This window comes from Salmo salar, chromosome 14 (genome assembly GCF_965601325.2).
Source record: "Salmo salar chromosome 14, fSalSal1, whole genome shotgun sequence".
Taxonomy (NCBI): Eukaryota; Metazoa; Chordata; class Actinopteri; order Salmoniformes; family Salmonidae; genus Salmo; species Salmo salar.
In genome coordinates this window covers 91390552-91411058 of record NC_138304.1, presented here as the reverse complement: position 1 = coordinate 91411058, position 20507 = coordinate 91390552, and the positions used below count along the sequence as shown (strand labels likewise).

The following is a 20507-nucleotide window of genomic DNA, read 5'->3' as shown; positions in this document are numbered from 1 at the left end:
AGAGAAAGAGAGGGGGGGCGAGGCAGAGAGAGAAAGAGAGAGGAGGGGGGCAAGGCAGAGAGAGAGAAAGAGGAGGGGGTGCGAGGTAGAGGGAACAGAGAGAGAGAGAGCAGGGGTTGCGAGGTAGAGGGAACAGAGAGAGAGAGAGAGAGAGAGAGAGAGAGAGAGAGAGAGGAGGGGGGGCGAGGAAGAGTGAACAGAGAGAGAAAGAGAGAGGAGGGGGCGAGGTAGAGAGAGAGAGAGGTAGAGAGAGAGAGAGAGAGAGAGAGGAGAACAGAGAGAGAAAGGAGGGGGCGAGGTATGGGGAACAGAGAGAGAGAAAGGAGGGGGCGAGGTAGAGGGAAAAGAGAGAGAAAGAGAGGAGGGGGGGCGAGGTAGAGGGAACAGAGAGAGAGAAAGAGAGGAGGGGGGGCGAGGTAGAGAGAGAGAGAGAGGTAGAGAGAGAGAGAGAGAGAGAGAGAGAGAGAACAGAGAGAGAAAGGAGGGGGCGAGGTATGGGGAACAGAGAGAGAGAAAGGAGGGGGCGAGGTAGAGGGAACAGAGAGAGAGAAAGAGAGGAGGGGGGGCGAGGTAGAGGGAACAGAGAGAGAGAAAGAGAGGAGGGGGGGCGAGGTAGAGGGAACAGAGAGAGAGAAAGAGAGGAGGGGGGGCGAGGTAGAGGGAACAGAGAGAGAGAAAGAGAGGAGGGGGGGCGAGGTAGAGGGAACAGAGAGAGAGAAAGAGAGGAGGGGGGGCGAGGTAGAGGGAACAGAGAGAGAGAAAGAGAGGAGGGGGGGCGAGGTAGAGGGAACAGAGAGAGAGAAAGAGAGGAGGGGGGGCGAGGTAGAGGGAACAGAGAGAGAAAGAGAGGAGGGGGGGCGAGGTAGAGGGAACAGAGAGAGAGAAAGAGAGGAGGGGGGGCGAGGTAGAGGGAACAGAGAGAGAGAAAGAGAGGAGGGGGGGCGAGGTAGAGGGAACAGAGAGAGAGAAAGAGAGGAGGGGGGGCGAGGTAGAGGGAACAGAGAGAGAGAAAGAGAGGAGGGGGGGCGAGGTAGAGGGAACAGAGAGAGAGAAAGAGAGGAGGGGGGGCGAGGTAGAGGGAACAGAGAGAGAAAGAGAGGAGGGGGGGCGAGGTAGAGGGAACAGAGAGAGAGAAAGAGAGGGGGGGGGCGAGGTAGAGGGAACAGAGAGAGAGAAAGAGAGGAGGGGGGGCGAGGTAGAGGGAACAGAGAGAGAAAGAGAGGAGGGGGGGCGAGGTAGAGGGAACAGAGAGAGAGAAAGAGAGGAGGGGGGGCGAGGTAGAGGGAACAGAGAGAGAAAGCGGATGGGGAAGAGTTAGAGAGACAGAGAGAGAGACAGAGAAAGAGTTATTTTCCTACCATTTGGATGAGGCTCTCCTGGATTCTGTTCAGTGTTGTTCTCAGTCGGCTGCTGATCAGACCCGGACCTGATGATTCATACTGCAGAACAGACACACACACACACACACACCACGGTTAATACACACGCACCGTCCTGTCTACTCTACAATCTAACCACAAACTAATCCGAGGGATAGAATCACAGGAGGGGGCCCACCAGGGGATCTACAGTGAGGGGGAAAAGTATTTGATCCCCTGCTGATTTTGTACGTTTGCCCACTGACAAAGAAAGGATCAGTCTATAATTTTAATGGTAGGTTTATTTGAACAGTGAGAGACAGAATAACAACAACAAAAAATCCAGAAAAACACATGTCAAAAATGTTATAAATTGATTTGCATTTTAATGAGGGAAATAAGTATTTGACCCCTCTGCAAAACATGACTTAGTACTTGGTGGCAAAACCCTTGTTGGCAATCACAGAGGTCAGACGTTTCTTGTAGTTGGCCACCAGGTTTGCACACATCGCAGGAGGGATTTTGTCCCACTCCTCTTTGCAGATCTTCTCGAAGACATTAAGGCTTTGAGGCTGACGTTTGGCAACTCAAACCTTCAGCTCCCTCCACAGATTTTCTATGGGATTAAGGTCTGGAGACTGGCTAGGCCACTCCACTCCAATGTGCTTCTTCTTGAGCCACTCCTTTGTTGCCTTGGCCGTGTGTTTTGGGTCATTGTCATGCTGGAATACCCATCCACGACCCATTTTCAATGCCCTGGCTGAGGGAAGGAGGTTCTCACCCAAGATTTGACGGTACATGGCCCCGTCCATCGTCCTTTTGATGCGGTGAAGTTGTCCTGTCCCCTTAGCAGAAAAACACCCCAAAGCATAATGTTTCCACCTCCATGTTTGACGGTGGAGATGGTGTTCATGGGGTCATAGGCAGCATTCCTCCTCCTCCAAACACAGCGAGTTGAGTTGATGCCAAAGAGCTCCATTTTGGTCTCATCTGACCACAACACTTTCACCAGTTGTCCTCTGAGTCATTCAGATGTTCATTGGCAAACTTCAGACGGGCATGCATATGTGCTTTCTTGAGCAGAGGGACCTTGCGGGCGCTGCAGGATTTCAGTCCTTCACGGCTGATTACCAATTGTTTTCTTGGTGACTATGGTCCCAGCTGCCTTGAGATCATTGACAAGATCCTCCCGTGTAGTTCTGGGCTGATTCCTCACCGTTCTCATGATCATTGCAACTCCACGAGGTGAGATCTTGCATGGAGCCCCAGGCCGAGGGAGATTGACAGTTCTTCTGTGTTTCTTCCATTTGTGAATAATCGCACCAAATGTTGTCACCTTCTCACCAAGCTGCTTGGCGATGGTCTTGTAGCCCATTCCAGCCTTGTGTAGGTCTACAATCTTGTCCCTGACATCCTTGGAGAGCTCTTTGGTCTTGGCCATGGTGGAGAGTTTGGAATCTGATTGATTGATTGCTTCTGTGGAGAGGTGTCTTTTATACAGGTAACAAGCTGAGATTAGGAGCACTCCCTTTAAGAGTGAGCTCCTAATCTCAGCTCGTTACCTGTATAAAAGACACCTGGGAGCCAGAAATCTTTCTGATTGAGAGGGGGTCAAATTCTTATTTCCCTCATTAAAATGCAAATCAATTTATAACATTTTTGACATGCGTTTTTCTGGATTTTTTGTTGTTGTTATTCTGTCTCTCACTGTTCAAATAAACCTACCATTAAAATTATAGACTGATCATTTCTTTGTCAGTGGGCAAACGCACAAAATCAGCAGGGGATCAAATACTTTTTCCCTCACTGTACACTGCATTGGGTACTATAAGTAGGCTATACAGAATTGGGAGTCTCGTTATTGGACATAGATTGTATAATTTTTAACTGCAGCTACATTTAGGCAAGAGGTTTGAGAGAGAAAGAGAAAGAGAGAGAGAAAGAAAGAGAGAGAGAAAGAAAGAAAAAGAGAGAGAAAGAGATATGGTTCTTGTCAGTTTGGGAGAATTGTGGATGACTCACATTCCTCACATTACCATGACAGAGTAGGGGCCTGTAGCTAGACTCACCACATTACCATGACAGAGTAGGGGCCTGCTGCTAACTCCATTACCATGACAGAGTAGGGGCCTGCTGCTAACCCCATTACCATGACAGAGTAGGGGCCTGTAGCTAGACTCACCACATTATCATGACAGAGTAGGGGCCAGTAGCTAGACTCACCACATTACCATGACAGAGTAGGGGCCTGCTGCTAACCGCATTATCATGACAAAGTAGGGGACTGCTGCTAACCCCATTATCGTGACAGAGTAGGGGCCTGTAGCTCGACTCACCACATTATCATGACAGAGTAGGGGCCTGCTGTTAACCACATTACCGTGACAGAGTAGGGGCCTGTAGCTCGACTCACCACATTATCATGACAGAGTAGGGGCCTGTAGCTCGACTCACCACATTACCATGACAGAGAAGGGGCCTGCTGCGAACCCCATTATCATGACAGAGTAGGGGCCTGTAGCTCGACTCACCACATTACCATGACGGAGAAGGGGCCTGCTGCTAACCCCATTATCATGACAGAGTAGGGGCCTGTAGCTAGACTCACCACATTATCATGACAGAGTAGGGGCCTGTAGCTAGACTCACAACATTATCATGACAAAGCAGGGGCCTGCTGCTACTCTCACCACATTGTCATGACAGAGTAGGGGCCTGCTGCTAACCCCATTAACATGACAGAGTAGGGGCCTGTAGCTTAACTCACCACATCATCATGACAGAGTAGGGGCCTGTAGCTAGACTCACCACATTACCATGACAGAGTAGGGGCCTGCTGCTAACCCCATTACCATGACAGAGTAGGGGCCGGTAGCTAACCACATTACCATGACAGAGTAGGGGCCTGCTGCTAACCCCATTATCATGACAGAGTAGGGGCCTGTAGCTAGACTCACCACATTATCATGACAGAGTAGGGGCCTGCTGTTAACCACATTACCATGACAGAGTAGGGGCCGGTAGCTAACCACATTACCATGACAGAGTAGGGGCCTGCTGCTAACCCCATTACCATGACAGAGTAGGGGCCGGTAGCTAACCACATTACCATGACAGAGTAGGGGCCTGCTGCTAACCCCATTATCATGACAGAGTAGGGGCCGGTAGCTAACCACATTACCATGACAGAGTAGGGGCCTGCTGCTAACCCCATTATCATGACAGAGTAGGGGCCTGTAGCTAGACTCACCATATTACCATGACAGAGTAGGGGCCTGCTGCTAACCCCATTACCATGACAGAGTAGGGGCCGGTAGCTAACCCCATTACCATGACAGAGTAGGGGCCTGCTGCTAACCCCATTACCATGACAGAGTAGGGGCCTGCTGCTAACCCCATTACCATGACAGAGTAGGGGCCGGTAGCTAACCACATTACCATGACAGAGTAGGGGCCTGCTGCTAACCCCATTACCATGACAGAGTAGGGGCCTGCTGCTAACCCCATTACCATGACAGAGTAGGGGCCGGTAGCTAACCACATTACCATGACAGAGTAGGGGCCTGCTGCTAACCCCATTATCATGACAGAGTAGGGGCCTGTAGCTAGACTCACCATATTACCATGACAGAGTAGGGGCCTGCTGCTAACCCCATTACCATGACAGAGTAGGGGCCGGTAGCTAACCCCATTACCATGACAGAGTAGGGGCCTGCTGCTAACCCCATTACCATGACAGAGTAGGGGCCGGTAGCTAACCACATTACCATGACAGAGTAGGGGCCTGCTGCTAACCCCATTACCATGACAGAGTAGGGGCCTGCTGCTAACCCCATTACCATGACAGAGTAGGGGCCGGTAGCTAACCACATTACTATGACAGAGTAGGGGCCTGCTGCTAACCCCATTACCATGACAGAGTAGGGGCCTGCTGCTAACCCCATTACCATGACAGAGTAGGGGCCGGTAGCTAACCACATTACCATGACAGAGTAGGGGCCGGTAGCTAACCCCATTACCATGACAGAGTAGGGGCCGGTAGCTAACCACATTACCATGACAGAGTAGGGGCCTGCTGCTAACCCCATTACCATGACAGAGTAGGGGCCTGCTGCTAACCCCATTACCATGACAGAGTAGGGGCCGGTAGCTAACCACATTACCATGACAGAGTAGGGGCCGGTAGCTAACCACATTACCATGACAGAGTAGGGGCCTGCTGCTAACCCCATTACCATGACAGAGTAGGGGCCTGCTGCTAACCACATTACCATGACAGAGTAGGGGCCTGCTGCTAACCCCATTACCATGACAGAGTAGGGGCCTGCTGCTAACCCCATTACCATGACAGAGTAGGGGCCGGTAGCTAACCACATTACCAGCAAAGGTGTTGTTTTGATGAACTGAGGCGAAAGTAACAATAGATAAGGAAATTGGTTGCATCACCCAAAAAACTTCCAGGGCAAGGGAGAGAAAATGGTTCTCAAAAGCAGTTCTATTATAGTAACCCAGTCTGTAGACAGAACAGTTGACACATCACACTTCATGATTGAAGCCTGGGCTCAGCAATGATCTTGGTTTTTCCACCAGGCACTCACAGTCAATTCAAAGGAAGGTCATGGTTTTGGAATCTAAAGCTTAAGGTCAAATTTCTAATTCGAGTTCTGTGACTGGTGGCATTGTGAAAAAGGCCAAAAGTTTCTCCAGGTCAGGTCACGTAGTCAGGAAATACTACTGAACCCAGGCCTGAGCAGAGGACGAGAGAGAGAGAGAGAGAGAGAGAGAGAGAGAGAGAGAGAGAGAGAGAGAGAGAGAGCTAGGCGGGGCTAACAGAGGGTGAGGAGGAGCATGATGATGATCTATCTATGCAGCACACTGCAGTTGATGAAGGATGAGTCTGTCCACTACTCTACTAGTGATGGGGCCGGAGCCCCAGTCTTACCCAGCAGAAAGGGGCAACAGGCCTGGCCGGACCAGCCTCCCTGCCCCCCTGGCCGCCGGGCACACACAGGCTAGGGGCAGGCTTGGGAGCAGCAAGGACAACAGAAAACAAACAAAGCAAAAACCAACGGTGCAAATTAAACAATGAACTAGAGGAGCAACATAAAGCAAACAAAAGCAAAAATGTTTTTTTTTTTTTTTTTTTTTTTGTATTTGGAGGACCAGATGATTGAGTGTTGGAAAAAGGGTTGAGAGAGCTGTTTGAGTGTCCTTCCTTCACTTATTTTAAGGGAATGACGTGTGTGTGTGTGTGTGGTGTGTGTGTGTGTGTGTGTGTGTGTGTGTGTGAGAGAGAGAGAGAGAGAGAGGCAGAGTAGGTTTGCATATTGTATAAACATCATCAGCCTCTTTGAGCCCTGTAGCCAGATGGCCGTAGAGGGGAAAATAAAAACAGAATCTCCTATTGTTAAGATAATAGATTGGCTGCCTGGGCAGTTATCAGTTATCTCTCTCTGGAATGAGTGAAGGAGGGAGGGAGGAGGGGAGGGAAAGCATTTCATCTGGATAAGGTATTTCCCCTCTTCCCCCGTTGAGTTATGAACTCTGGACAAGAAACCGTGAATGTCTGCAGCTAATGCATCTTAGCATATGTGCGTGAGAGTCAATATCGCAGCAGTATATAAATTGCACTTTTACCCCTTCGAATACTAATGGTCGCTCATTACTCAAGGAATGGGGGGCTATATCAACTCATGGTATAATAAGCTATCCATAGGTCACAATAACAGCCTATACGTGCATAGCAATTTTCGAGGGGGGTTGTAAATATTCATAAAGCATTAGCATTTGAGTGTGGGTGTCTTTAAATGAGAGCCATATTGAACTGGAAACTAACGAGGCAGAGCAGAGTGAGAGGCAGGAAGAGAGACAGTGGGAGAGAAAGTGAGAAATGGAGGATGAAACAGAGATGGAAAGACAGAGAGAGAGGAGGAACGAAAAGGAGAGAGGAAAACGAAAGGAAGAAAGATGGGGAGACAGAAAGAAACAGAGAAGAGAAAGAGAGAGGAGAAGAGAAAGACAGACAGGCCAATAGAAGGTAAAAAGGGAACGGAGCCCTGTCTAGGTGCCATGCGACTGTTCTCCTGTCCTAATCACCAGTACGCTCCCTGGACCGGCTGTGGAGAAGCCAGTCAGGACCCAGGAAGCAGAGCAGCAGCAGAGCCTCATCCACTCTGGCATGTGACAGCCATTTTGTTGACATCATTAGCAGCTCCCCTGGGGTTTACCAGTCACACAGTTGCAAGCACACCAAGCTCTTTGTTTAGCCACTAAAATAGCCTCAGAGTTTTAACGTGACAACGAAACAATGTTGTTTTGTGATGATACCAGTATCACAATATTTTTTCCATGGCAAAAAAAGCAGACCAAACTCTTTGGTCCTTTAAAAACATGGTGTATGTAAAATATGGTGTGCTATAGCTTGGAAAATAAACACGTGACTGGATGACACTATAATGTTTCCAACATTAGGGCTGTTTTCCTAAAGAAAGTTTTGTTTCTTTTCCCCTATAATAACTGGTATCGCAATACTGGTTTCGTCCCAGTCCCATTGAAGAAAACTTGTCCTGTCACTCTGCGCGCCCTGTCACTCTGCCCGCCCTGTCACTCTGCCCGCCCTGTCACTCTGCCCGCCCTGTCACTCTGCCCGCCCTGTCACTCTGCCCGCCCTGTCACTCTGCCCGCCCTGTCACTCTGCCCGCCCTGTCACTCTGCGGGCCCTGTCACTCTGCGGGCCCTGTCACTCTGCCCGCCCTGTCACTCTGCCCGCCCTGTCACTCTGCCCGCCCTGTCACTCTGCCCGCCCTGTCACTCTGCCCGCCCTGTCACTCTGCCCGCCCTGTCACTCTGCCCGCCCTGTCACTCTGCCCGCCCTGTCACTCTGCCCGCCCTGTCACTCTGCCCGCCCTGTCACTCTGCGGGCCCTGTCACTCTGCGGGCCCTGTCCGTTAGAAGAGACTAACGGTGAGAGGAAGAGAAGTGTCACCTGAAGGGATACAGTACTGAAGCCTAATACAGACCAATTAGCACCTCAGTGTCCCTCATCTTAGTGAATCGACCAGTTAGCACCTCAGTGTCCCTCATCTTAGTGAATCGACCAGTTAGCACTTCAGTGTCCCTCATCTTAGTGAATCGACCAGTTAGCACCTCAGTGTCCCTCATCTTAGTGAATCGACCAGTTAGCACTTCAGTGTCCCTCATCTTAGTGAATCAACCAGTTAGCACCTCAGTGTCCCTTATCTTAGTGAATCGACCAGTTAGCACCTCAGTGTCCCTTATCTTAGTGAATCGACCAGTTAGCACCTCAGTGTCCCTCATCTTAGTGAATCGACCAGTTAGCACTTCAGTGTCCCTTATCTTAGTGAATCGACCAGTTAGCACCTCAGTGTCCCTCATCTTAGTGAATCGACCAGTTAGCACCTCAGTGTCCCTTATCTTAGTGAATCGACCAGTTAGCACTTCAGTGTCCCTTATCTTAGTGAATCGACCAGTTAGCACTTCAGTGTCCCTTATCTTAGTGAATCGACCAGTTAGCACTTCAGTGTCCCTTATCTTAGTGAATCGACCAGTTAGCACCTCAGTGTCCCTTATCTTAGTGAATCGACCAGTTAGCACCTCAGTGTCCCTTATCTTAGTGAACAGTTGGGAAACATCTGTAACAACGCAATGTTTTCAAGGAGGGTGACTTGTGCTGAAAACCCTTATACATTTCAACTCCATTAGAAGCACTAAAACAGCTCTCAGACATTGGATCAACAGAAGGGAAAAGCAATCTCAGGTCATTTCAGCAACAGCCCCATGACCATTTCCCATGAGTGATGTGTGTACGAAAGGTGGAACCCAGAAGCAGTGCCCACATAGAGATAATTCATTGGTAAATAATATATAAAATAGCATATGAGAATGATAGAACACATTGTGGACACTAATGAACATAACGTAAGCCTGTCAAGTTCAGTAATATGTCTCCCCCCTGGGCCGGTTTCTCGGACACAGATTAAGCCTAGTCCTGAACTAAAAAGCATGCTCAATTAATAATCTCAATTGAAATAGCTTAATAGTCAAGGCTTAATCTGGGCGCCATTAGGTCCTTTTCCGTACCATATCATTGCGGCCGAAGAAGGTGTAGACAGCATACAGGTAGTAATCAAACAGCTGGGAAACACAGTGGATGACATCAAAGGCTATTGGTTTCAGAATGTTCATCATCTGTATGTACTTCCCTGTATGGGAGAGATTAGAAATGCCATTTATATTATTACACGTCATTATATGTTAAATGACAAAACAGTTTATATCAGTTGAACAATTACCAACAGAAATGCAAAACAAAAATGCTCAAAGCTCAAAAACTCCCGGGGATGGAATATTAGATACTTGGAAATTCAGCGTTTTTCTTTCATATCCCTGATCGGAAAAAGTGACAAAAGCAACATATTCAATAGTGAAATCTTTTTTTAGGATGTGAACAGAACAAATCTAAATGTTTGAATCTAACATTTCATCAAATATCCTCTGGCCCATTAACAGTACATGGTCAGATTAGTGATGCAGCGATATGACATTTCTGGCCGATACTGATATCCAATATTTTCCTTGCCAAAAAACCCGATAACGATATTAAACATTTTTGTGGCCTTTTAAGCATTCTACTACAGTTAAATAGTTAACACACGGACGCAGCGGTCTAAAGCACTGCATCTCAGTGCAAGAGGCGTCGCTACAGTCCCTGGTTCGAATCCAGGCTGTATCACATCCGGCAGTGATTGGGAGTCCCATAGGGCGGCACACAATTGGCCCAGCGTCGTCCGGGCCTTCATTGTAAATAAGAATATGTTCTTAACTGACTTGCTTAGTTAAATAAAGGTTACACACACACACACACACACACACACACACACACACACACACACACACACACACACACACACACACACACACACACACACACACACACACACACACACACACGCGCTGTGCTGTTTCGTTAATTTGTTCAGTCGTTTCATTCTCAACCAGGATTTCTACGGAACGCCGTTTGGGTCTTTGAGTGGCAAAAAATATACGTCAAATAACACTATTTGACGTGTGAAATAAGCTTCTTAACCAATCAAGACCTGAATATGACTGCACGTCACATAATAATTTAACGAGTTCATACATTTTTTAAGTAGTTATTACACATTGATTACACTATCACTCGTATTCCATATGTCACAACGATTCATCGATACGTCTGCTATGATGCTGGTAAAGTTGTCTCGCGCACCTACAGTGCTGGTCATAAAAAAAGCTAGTTAGCTGATGGATGCAAACAATGTTCTTCCCCAAACATAGCAAAATGACTGTTTCAGTAGCTATACTTACCTAGCTAACTATATAGCTAGGTGTCATCATCTAAAATAACCCTAATTTATAAAACAGTTCTTATTTTATTATTTTATTAATTTACGGACATATTCAATCAAGCCTTATCCCAGTCTGCTGTTCCCACATGCTTCAAGAGGGCCACCATTGTTCCTGTTCCCAAGAAAGCGAAGGTAACTGAGCTAAATGACTATCGCCCTGTAGCACTCACTTCTGTCATCATGAAGTGTTTTGAGAGACTAGTCAAGGACCATATCACCTCCACCCTACCTGACACCCTAGACCCACTCCAATTTGCTTACCGCCCCAATAGGTCCACAGACGACGCAATCGCAATCACCCTGCCCTAACACATCTGGACAAGAGGAATACCTATGTAAGAATGCTGTTCATCGACTACAGCTCAGCATTTAACACTATAGTACTCTCCAAACTCATCATTAAGCTCGAGACCCTGGGTCTCGACCCCACCCAGAGTAACTGGGTCCTGGTCTTCCTGACGGGCCGCGCCCAGGTGGTGAGGGTAGGTAACAACATCTCCTCCCTGCTGATCCTCAACACTGGGGCCCCACAAGGGTGCGTTCTCATCACTCTCCTGTACTCCCTATTCACCCATGACTGCATGGCCATGCACGCCTCCAACTCAAGCATCAAGTTTGCAGACGACGCTACAGTGGTAGGCTTGATTTCCAACAACGACGAGACGGCCGACAGGAAGGAGGTGATGGCCCTCGGAGTGTGGTGTCAGGAAAATAACCTCACACTCAATGCCAACAAAACAAAGGAGATGATCGTGGACTTCAGGAAACAGCAGAGGGAGCAGCCCCCTATCCACATCGACGGGACAGTAGTGGAGAAGGTGGAAAGTTTTAAGTTCCTCGGCGTACACATCACTGAAATGGTCCACCCACACAGACAGCGTGGTGAAGAAGGGGCAGCAGCGCCTCTTCAACCTCAGGAGGCTGAAGAAATTCAGCTCGTCACCAAAAACACTCACAAACCTTTACAGATGCACAATCGAGAGCATCCTGTTGGGCTGTATCACCGCCTGGTACGGCAACTGCTCCGCCCACAACCGGAAGGCTCTCCAGAGGGTGGTGAGGTCTGCACAACGCATCACCAGGGGCAAACTACCTGCCCTCCAGGACACCTACACCACCTGATGTCACAGGAAGACCAAAAAGATCATCAAGGACAAGCCTTCCCTGTAGCTCAGTTGGTAGAGCATGGTGTTTGCAACGCCAGGGGTTGTGGGTTCGATTCCCACGGGGGGCCAGCACAGGAAAATAATTCTATGAAATGTATGCATTCACTACTGTAAGTCGCTCTGGATAAGAGCGTCTGCTAAATGACTAAAATGGGAAAAAATGGAACCACCCGAGCCACTGCCTGTTCACACCGCTATCATCCAGAAGGCGAGGTCAGTACAGGTGCATCAAAGCTGGGACCAAGAGACTGGAAAACAGCTTCTATCTCAAGGCCATCAGACTGTTAAACAGCCATCACTAACATTGAGTGGCTGCCGCCAACATACTGACTCAACTCCAGCGACTTTAATAATGAAAAAAATGTATGTAATAAATGTATCACTAGCCACTTTAAACAATGCCACTTTATATAATGCCACTTTACATACCGTACATTACTCATCTCATATGTATATACTGTACTCTTACCATCTACTGCATTTTGCCTTTGCCGTTCGGTCATCACTCATTCATATATTTTTATGTACATATTCTTATTCATTCCTTTACACTTGTGTGTATAAGGTAGTTGTTGTGAAATTGTTAGGTTAGATTACTTGTTAGATATTACTGCATGGTCGGAACTAGAAGCACAGGCATTTCGCAACACTCGCATTAACATCTGCTAACCATGTGTATGTGACAAATAAAATTTGATTTGATTTGGTGGTCGGACCATCCATGTTAAACTAGCCACAATAGTGGACTTTGCAGTTAGCCTTCAAAATAGTATGGCATAATTCTACTATTTGTATTCATTTGCATCACTGTCAATGACATACTTTTATTTTGAAGGCAAACCGCAAATTCCACTATTGTGCCTAATTCTTAATTCGGTCTGGTCGATCCTCACAAGCCAGATGAAGCTAGCTGGCTGCTTATAATGTTAGTTTTGGGCAACAGGGTTAAGTAGCTGGCTAGCTATTTATCTTCATGAACTGAAGTTCAATTTCAACGGGCGAACAACAAGTGGCAACCTAGAAAAAAAATGCTAAAGCAAAGCTAGCTACCCCAGAAGTTGCGGTCGAACAAAATATGCTTTATTACCAACGTAGTATTGTGTAAACATCATTTGTGACCGGTGTTTTCTTGTTTGCAGACCTTTTTTTTTTTTTTTTACAGCTTTAACAGTGCTACTGTATCTTTTTTGACACTCAAAGACCCAAACAGCATTCCATAGTATGTACAGTTGAAGTAGGAAGTTTACATGCACTTAGGTTGGAGTCATTAAAACTCATTTTTCAAACAATCCACACATTTCTTGTTAAAATATAGTTTGTAAAGTAATTTTCCCAACAATTGTTAACAGACAGATTATTTCACTTTTTAATTCACCGTATCACAATTCCAGTGGGTCAGAAGTTTACATACACTAAGTTGACTGCCTTTAAACAGCTTGGAAAATTCCAGAAAATTATGTCATGGCTTTATAAGCTTCTGATTGACTCAAATTATATCAATTAGCCTATCAGAGGTGTACCTGAGGATGTATTTCAAGTCCTACCTTCAAACTCAGTGCCTCTTTGCTTGACATCATGGGAAAATTAAAAGAAATCAGCTTAGACCTCCACAAGTCTGGTTCATCCTTGGGAGCAATTTCCAAACGCCTGAAGGTACCACGTTCATCTGTACAAACAATAGTACGCAAGTCGAAACACCATGGGACCACGCAGCTGTCATACCGCTCAGGAATGAGACACGTTCTGTCTCCTAGAGATGAACGTACTTTGGTGCGAAAAGTGCAAATCAATCCCAGAACAACAGCAAAGGACCTTGTGAAGATGCTGGAGGAAACAGGTACAAAAGTATCTATATCCACAGTAAAACGAGTCCTATATCGACATAACCTGAAAGACTGCTCAGCAAGGAAGAAGCCACTGCTCCAAAACCGCCCCAAAAAGCCAGACTACGGTTTGCAACTGCACATGGGAAAAAAGATCATACTTTTTAGAGAAATGTCCTCTGGTCTGATGAAACAAAAATAAAACTGTTTGGCCATGATAACAATCTTTATGTTTGGAGGAAAAAGGGGGATGCTTGCAAGTCGAAGAACACCATCCCAACCGTGAAGCACGGGAGTGGCAGCATCATGTTGTGGGGGTGCTTTGCTGCAGGAGGGACTGGTGCACTTCACAAAATAGATGGCATCATGAGCAGAGAAAATGATGTGTATATATTGAAGCAACATTTCAAGACATCAGTCAGGAAGTTAAAGCTTGGTCGCAAATGGGTCTTCCAAATGGACAATGACCCCAAGCATACTTCCAAAGTTGTGGCAAAATGGCTTAAGGACAACAAAGTCAAGGTATTGGAGTGGCCATCACAAAGCCCTGACCTCAATCTCATAGAACATTTGTGGGCAGAACTGAAAAAGTGTGTGCGAGCAAGGAGGCTTACAAACCTGACTCAGTTGCACCAGCTCTGTTAGGAAGAATGGGCCAAAATTCACCCAACTTATTGTGGGAAGCTTGTGGAAGGCTAACCAAAACATTTGACCCAAGTTAAACAATTTAAAGGCAATGCTACCAAATACTAATTGAGTGTATGTAAACTTCTGACCCACTGGGAATGTGATGAAAGAAATAAAATCTGAAATAAATCATTCTCTCTACTATTATTCTGACATTTCACTTTCTTAAAATAAAGTGGTGATCCTAACTGACCGAAGACAGGGAATTCTTACTGGAATGAAATCTCAGGAATTGTGAAAAACTGAGTTTAAATGTATTTGGCTAAGGTGTATGTAAACTTCTGACTTCAACTGTATGTCGTGAAGCTAATATCAGTGACGCTATTACTGAGTAACTCCGGTAGGGCAACGTCTGAAAAATAGCGCACTTGGTAGTGTGTACTATTGAGAATTTTCCAGAACATGTGTGGCCATTACACATTTCAGGATAGTCAGCAAAACTAGTGCTCTCTATATGTGCTCTGGATCATTAGACACCATTAGACATGCACCTGTCTGGGGAGTGGACATGACTGTTTATATTTGTAACGGTGTTATGGCCTAATATGTACTGTTGCTATGGTTACATCTTTTGGGACATTTACAGAACATGGGTGTCCCTTTCAGAGGAGTTAGCAGGATGACATGTATGGTTATTTCTGTAAAGTGCCAAGGACTGTTGCTATGGTCCTACATGCATGCACCTGTCTTAAGGCGAGTACCTGTCTGTATTTTTTAACTATCGGTGTGGCTCTACAGTTTCCACGCCCTAATATGAAACCAAACTAAACTCAGTGCAAGGCAATAAGATAACGGTGGCTAAATGCCAGAGGGGATGAGTCATTAAGAGGAGTTACATTTACATTTACATTTTAGTCATTTAGCAGACGCTCTTATCCAGAGCGACTTACAGTAGTGAATGCATACATTTAATACAATTTCATATATATATATTTTTTTCTTCTGTGCTGGCCCCCCGTGGGAAACGAACCCACAACCCTGGCGTTGCACACACCATGCTCTACCAACTGAGCTACAGGGGTGTGACGTAAGGAGGAAAAATGTATAAGAAGTATGTGCCAAGACTGGAAAGTAGTTTTCATGAACCAGCTCGGCTTTTATTATGTTGTAATAAAAGTCTATTTGAACTCACAGGCTGCGATATTTGAGAAATATGATTGACTGAATATTTCCACGACAGTACCGGTGCTCGACCAGTCAGCTAAAGCCAACATCACCCACGACAGAGAACGGTTGATTGTCAAGGGCAATGAATTCCATTATTTTGGCTTTAATGGATTTCACCTTTGAGTTGTCTCGCTGAAATGTTCTTACTCTTTCAAATGACTGCTCGACTTGTTGACTGCTCGATCCACACAGCAGACATTGTGGGCTAAGTTAGGAATGCTGTGTTGCACGTGTAGTGCAACATTTTACGTGGCATCATTACGTCCTGTACCTACGTTATATAGGTGTGCACGGTAGCTATGACATCGGTTTTAACATTGGCGTTAAACAATACATCGGTCAGATACCGATGTTGGTATTTTTAGCTAATATCGTCCGATTCCACTATGTTCAGCGACATATCGTGCATCCCTAGTTCAGATTGATATAAATGTGATCAGAATGCCAAACATTTGACAGGATGTTTCACATCAGCACTGCACCAAATGAAAACACAAGTAGAATGTGATGAAACGACTGACTTACTCTATTTTATTCTCCGACCTCTATAAGATCTCCTGGAACGTAAAGGGTATTAACCGCTCATCATATCCAACTCAAGCAGGCAACAATGGAGCTGGGGTAACATTAGGTCCCACGGACTCCCATAGTAATGTAATCTCTGATGTTTTAAGTCAATCATAATGGAATAGTATCCTTGAGAAGGGGTGGGGGGTTTATCATAATAATTTGCCTTGCCAATGGAGCATTTACATGTACTCTGAGGGGATGGAATTTCATTTGAGAAAAATTTTATAAAACGAATAGCTACAAAGCACAGGGCTGTAACAAGGTTACCATCGAATCAGAACTGATGAAATAGCCACTCGACTTTGAGCTTAGATCGGCACTTTCTCACTTTATCTTTCAGTGAACGCTACAGTACAACCCAGATGAGGATTTTTTCCAGATAGAGTAAAGAGGAAAAAGTTTGATTTCATGTGCTCTAACTTTTCTATTTGACTTACTATGTTTTAAATTATACATGTACTATTATGCATCTGAAATGCTAGAACATCTGTTGGTTGAATAAAATGTACCACATCGTAAGTGAACTGCGCTGGTCATTCAGAAAGTCGTTTAATACCTTTTAAAAAATGTGAGATTTCTTTAACTAGGATCCTTAACTACCTTGCTTATCATAATTACATTTCTTCTTCTCCGATTAAAATAAATCAAAAGGAGGGGTTTCAATTTGCGAAGGAAGCCAAATTGACGGCGTGGCCCAGACACGTCACAACTGATGTCAAACAGATGTTTAAATTGCGCTTAAGAAATTAAATGTCACATGTAAAAACAATTTAAACTGAGCCATGTTGGTTTACAAAGCTGACTCTTCCAAATGAAAAAGTAATCAATTTTTCATTTGGAAGAGTCAGCTTTTTAAACCAACATGGCTCAGTTTAAATTGTTTTTACATTATAGTAAAACAAAATCTCATTTGATGTGCGTTTTGACATAAAATTACTGCATTCTGTAGCAATTAATATTTTTTCCCATTAAAATGTGATTTGATTAATGTTAATGCCTTCAACTGCAGGTGATGCAAAAAGGTGGCCGGACCATAAAAAAAATATATCTGTTATTAGGCAGGGGATAACAACAGGCTAATGATGGCAAGTAGCCTTGGGAACAGGGTCCTGGATCCTCACATTCTTAATATGCATTTAGCTTGTTAATTGGTGCCATTATCAAGGTTATCAAGGTCTCTGCGGCGAGAAAGGGGTCACCACCGTCATCACTTACTGTATTGGATGTTTCTGGGAGGTGAAAGGAGAGGAACAGAGGAGAGGAACAGAAGGAAAAGATTACTCACCGACCAGTCGGATCACGTTGAGGGTTGTGTTGGTCAGGATGGGAGCGTTGGAGCCTTTGTTTAGGCTGTAGTCGGACTTCTTCCTGCTGCGCAGAGTCTCCCTTGACGCACTGATTAGGGAGAGAGGAGAGGCGTGTGGGCGGGATAACAATGCCAATGCTTGCTGGTCAGGCGGGCCAGACAAGAAACTAAATGACATGGTGATGTTCAAGACAGTTGTTCAGGTTCATAAGCCTAAAGCTCGTTGGTTGAGCCCAGACATTCATTCATAAAATATTTTTAATTGATCAATTAAGAGGCGTGACACAAGAGAGGGGCCAAAGACACAGCTAAAACGACTCCAGGGTTGGGGCGGTGGTGAACCGCTAATCTTACAGAACCTTCCCTCCGGCTAACGATTAAACGTCATCTACCACCATTCATTAGTACATCTCTAATTCCTGGACCTGGATGTCAACTTCCAGCAGCCCTTCAATTAGCCAGCGATTCCTTCTGATAGATTGGGAAATGAGCGTGTTAGAGGCTTAGCTCAGTACAACACAACAGGGTGAATGCAGACTCTGCAGGCACCATGTACAGTATTGTATTTATTAAGGATCCCCATTAGCTGCTGCAGCATGAAGTTAACCCAAGGCTCTCACCATACAGATGTAGGATCTAAATTCGATCACCCTGTTGCAGGAGAACTTTGGATTTGAGGTTTAAAAAGGCTTTTGAAGTTTGACGAAAAATCTATCAACCCCCACAAAAATGTATATTCATTTTTATCCACATAATTCACATTTCCTGTAGCTGCAGGATTATTCTCCTGCTCTGCTGTAGCAACCTGGCTCAAATTAAGATCCTACATCTGTACAACATGCATGGAAATCAATAAGTGTGTCATGTCTATGAACATGATCAATTCATTACTTCCTACATCCGTTCCTAATGAAGAGCTGTTGAATAAGTAAACAATGTGGTTTTTGCACTCTGCTGCACATCTGGCAATATCACACAATTAGCTGCCGTATCGTAGCACGTAGTCTCATACACAGTCTGCACACTGATTTACTGCAGAAAGAATCTCCCCTCCACTCTGTTAGCAGGAGAACAATGTGTGTGTGTGCGCGTGCGTGAACAATGAAAGGGAGGAGGGGCATTAAACATTAATAACTCCATGAAACCGTGATGAGCCTTGCTAATTGTGATTGTGATTTACGACACACATCACACCAGTTTAGGAAGAGGCCTTAAATAATAACAACCGCAAAAATGCCGCTACTAAAATGGTGACAATTTGCATAACATAAAACTAAAGCGCCCACGAGTAGCTCTTCCAGTGGGAGGTACAGTAATGCATTTTAATGATCTGTTACAAAACGGCTTCATCCAAACACTTGAAATACTATAGAAGATGAAGATTTAAGAATACATTCACATGGGTATAAACTGCCTCCTTCAGTGTGTTAATTCATTTCTCCACCAAAGAGGGATAATGATTGCCTATGTGTTTATCATGGGATTTGAGTGTTAATCAGTGAGGGGAGGGTAAAATAATTGTTCATTATGTAGAAAAAAGACTTCATGCAATTGTGCCAACTTTGATGGGTTATGTAGGAGTGAGCAGCTACAAATACCTCTGAGGCTGTTATTCTAAATATGTAGCCAATACATTCATTTGAATTGCAGCCGCTTCAACAATACACAGAAAAAAACAACGACAAGTGTTTTTTTCTCAGTGTATTGTTGAAACGGCTGCAATTAAAATTCATGTTTTGCCTACATATTTAGAATAACTGCCTCAGAGATATTTGTAGCTGCTCACTCCTACATTATGTAAATAGTGTACACATCTTTCCAATTATAGTTGTTCATCATACATTAACTACTGGCATAGCACTTGAGAACTTGACCAGTGAGGTCACGGGTATGACATCATCACGTCGTGACTTTTGAACTAACCTCTTGAGAGGGACGTCTCCGGTCTGCTCGTCCACGTAGTCCTGCTTGAGTTCATCAGGGACATCACTGTCGCTGTCATAGTCCTGGTACACACACTTCTCCAGCTCATCGGACTCATACTGCAGAGGGGAAGAATAGTAACAATATCCTTCAAATATGGCCATTTAGAAAAAGGTTTATATATAATAAAAATATGATCATTTCGATGCTTTTATCACTGTCGTAGTCCTGGTATACTTCTCCAACTCATCAGACTCATACCGTAGAGGGGAAATAACAGTAACAATATGGTCATTCAGAAAAGAGTTATAAATGATGAAAAGTTGATCATTTTAGATGCTTTTATCCAAAGTGATAGTAAGAGTAACACACTTTACCCGAGCTTAAATCAAACCCACAACTCTGGTGTTGCACTGCAAACCAGCACCATGCTCAAACCAACTGAGCCATTGAAAGGGAAGGGTGAACTGCTTAGAATGGGACTAGAGTGAAAGGTTTGGGGACTCCCAGAGACACCCACAATACTCTACCAGTAACAATACCTTTCCCTTAAACAGTTCAGTTCCCTTAAGAAACAGTTCAGTCAAGTTCCCCTTAAGAAACAGTTCAGTCAAGTTCCCCTTAAGAAACAGTTCAGTCAAGTTCCCCTTAAGAAACAGTTCAGTCAAGTTCCCCTTAACAGTTCAGTCAAGTTCCCCTTAACAGTTCAGTCAAGTTCCCCTTAAGAAACAGTTCAGTCAAGTTCCCCTTAAGAAACAGTTCAGTCAAGTTCCCCTTAAGAAACAGTTCAGTCAAGTTCCCCTTAAGAAACAGTTCAGTCAAGTTCCCCTTAAAAAACAGTTTAGTCAAGTTCCCCTTAAGAAACAGTTCAGTCAAGTTCCCCTTAAGAAACAGTTCAGTCAAGTTCCCCTTAATAAACAGTTCAATCAAGTTCCCCTTAATAAACAGTTCAGTCAAGTTCCCCTTAATAAACAGTTCAGTCAAGTTCCCCTTAAGAAACAGTTCAGTCAAGTTCCCCTTAAGAAACAGTTCAGTCAAGTTCCCCTTAAGAAACAGTTTAGTCAAGTTCCCCTTAAGAAACAGTTTAGTCAAGTTCCCCT

At 45.1% G+C, this 20507-nt stretch overlaps 1 protein-coding gene across 2 annotated transcripts in view; it reads right to left on the bottom strand.

Moving 5' to 3' along the window:
• The window catches only part of LOC106570454 (VPS50 EARP/GARPII complex subunit), a 266801-nt gene that overhangs the window by 62027 nt on the left and 184267 nt on the right, over positions 1 to 20507 (bottom strand). The window contains exons 19-23 of one of the 2 annotated variants that reach the window (XM_045694895.2): positions 19408 to 19526; positions 17464 to 17573; positions 9459 to 9580; positions 6301 to 6381; positions 1359 to 1439 (exon numbers count right to left, since the gene is read on the bottom strand). In XM_045694895.2, the coding sequence (XP_045550851.1) occupies positions 1359 to 1439; positions 6301 to 6381; positions 9459 to 9580; positions 17464 to 17573; positions 19408 to 19526 (513 nt within the window). The remainder of the gene's footprint in view (positions 1 to 1358; positions 1440 to 6300; positions 6382 to 9458; positions 9581 to 17463; positions 17574 to 19407; positions 19527 to 20507) is intronic. The other variant, XM_045694896.2, reaches the window with a different exon arrangement.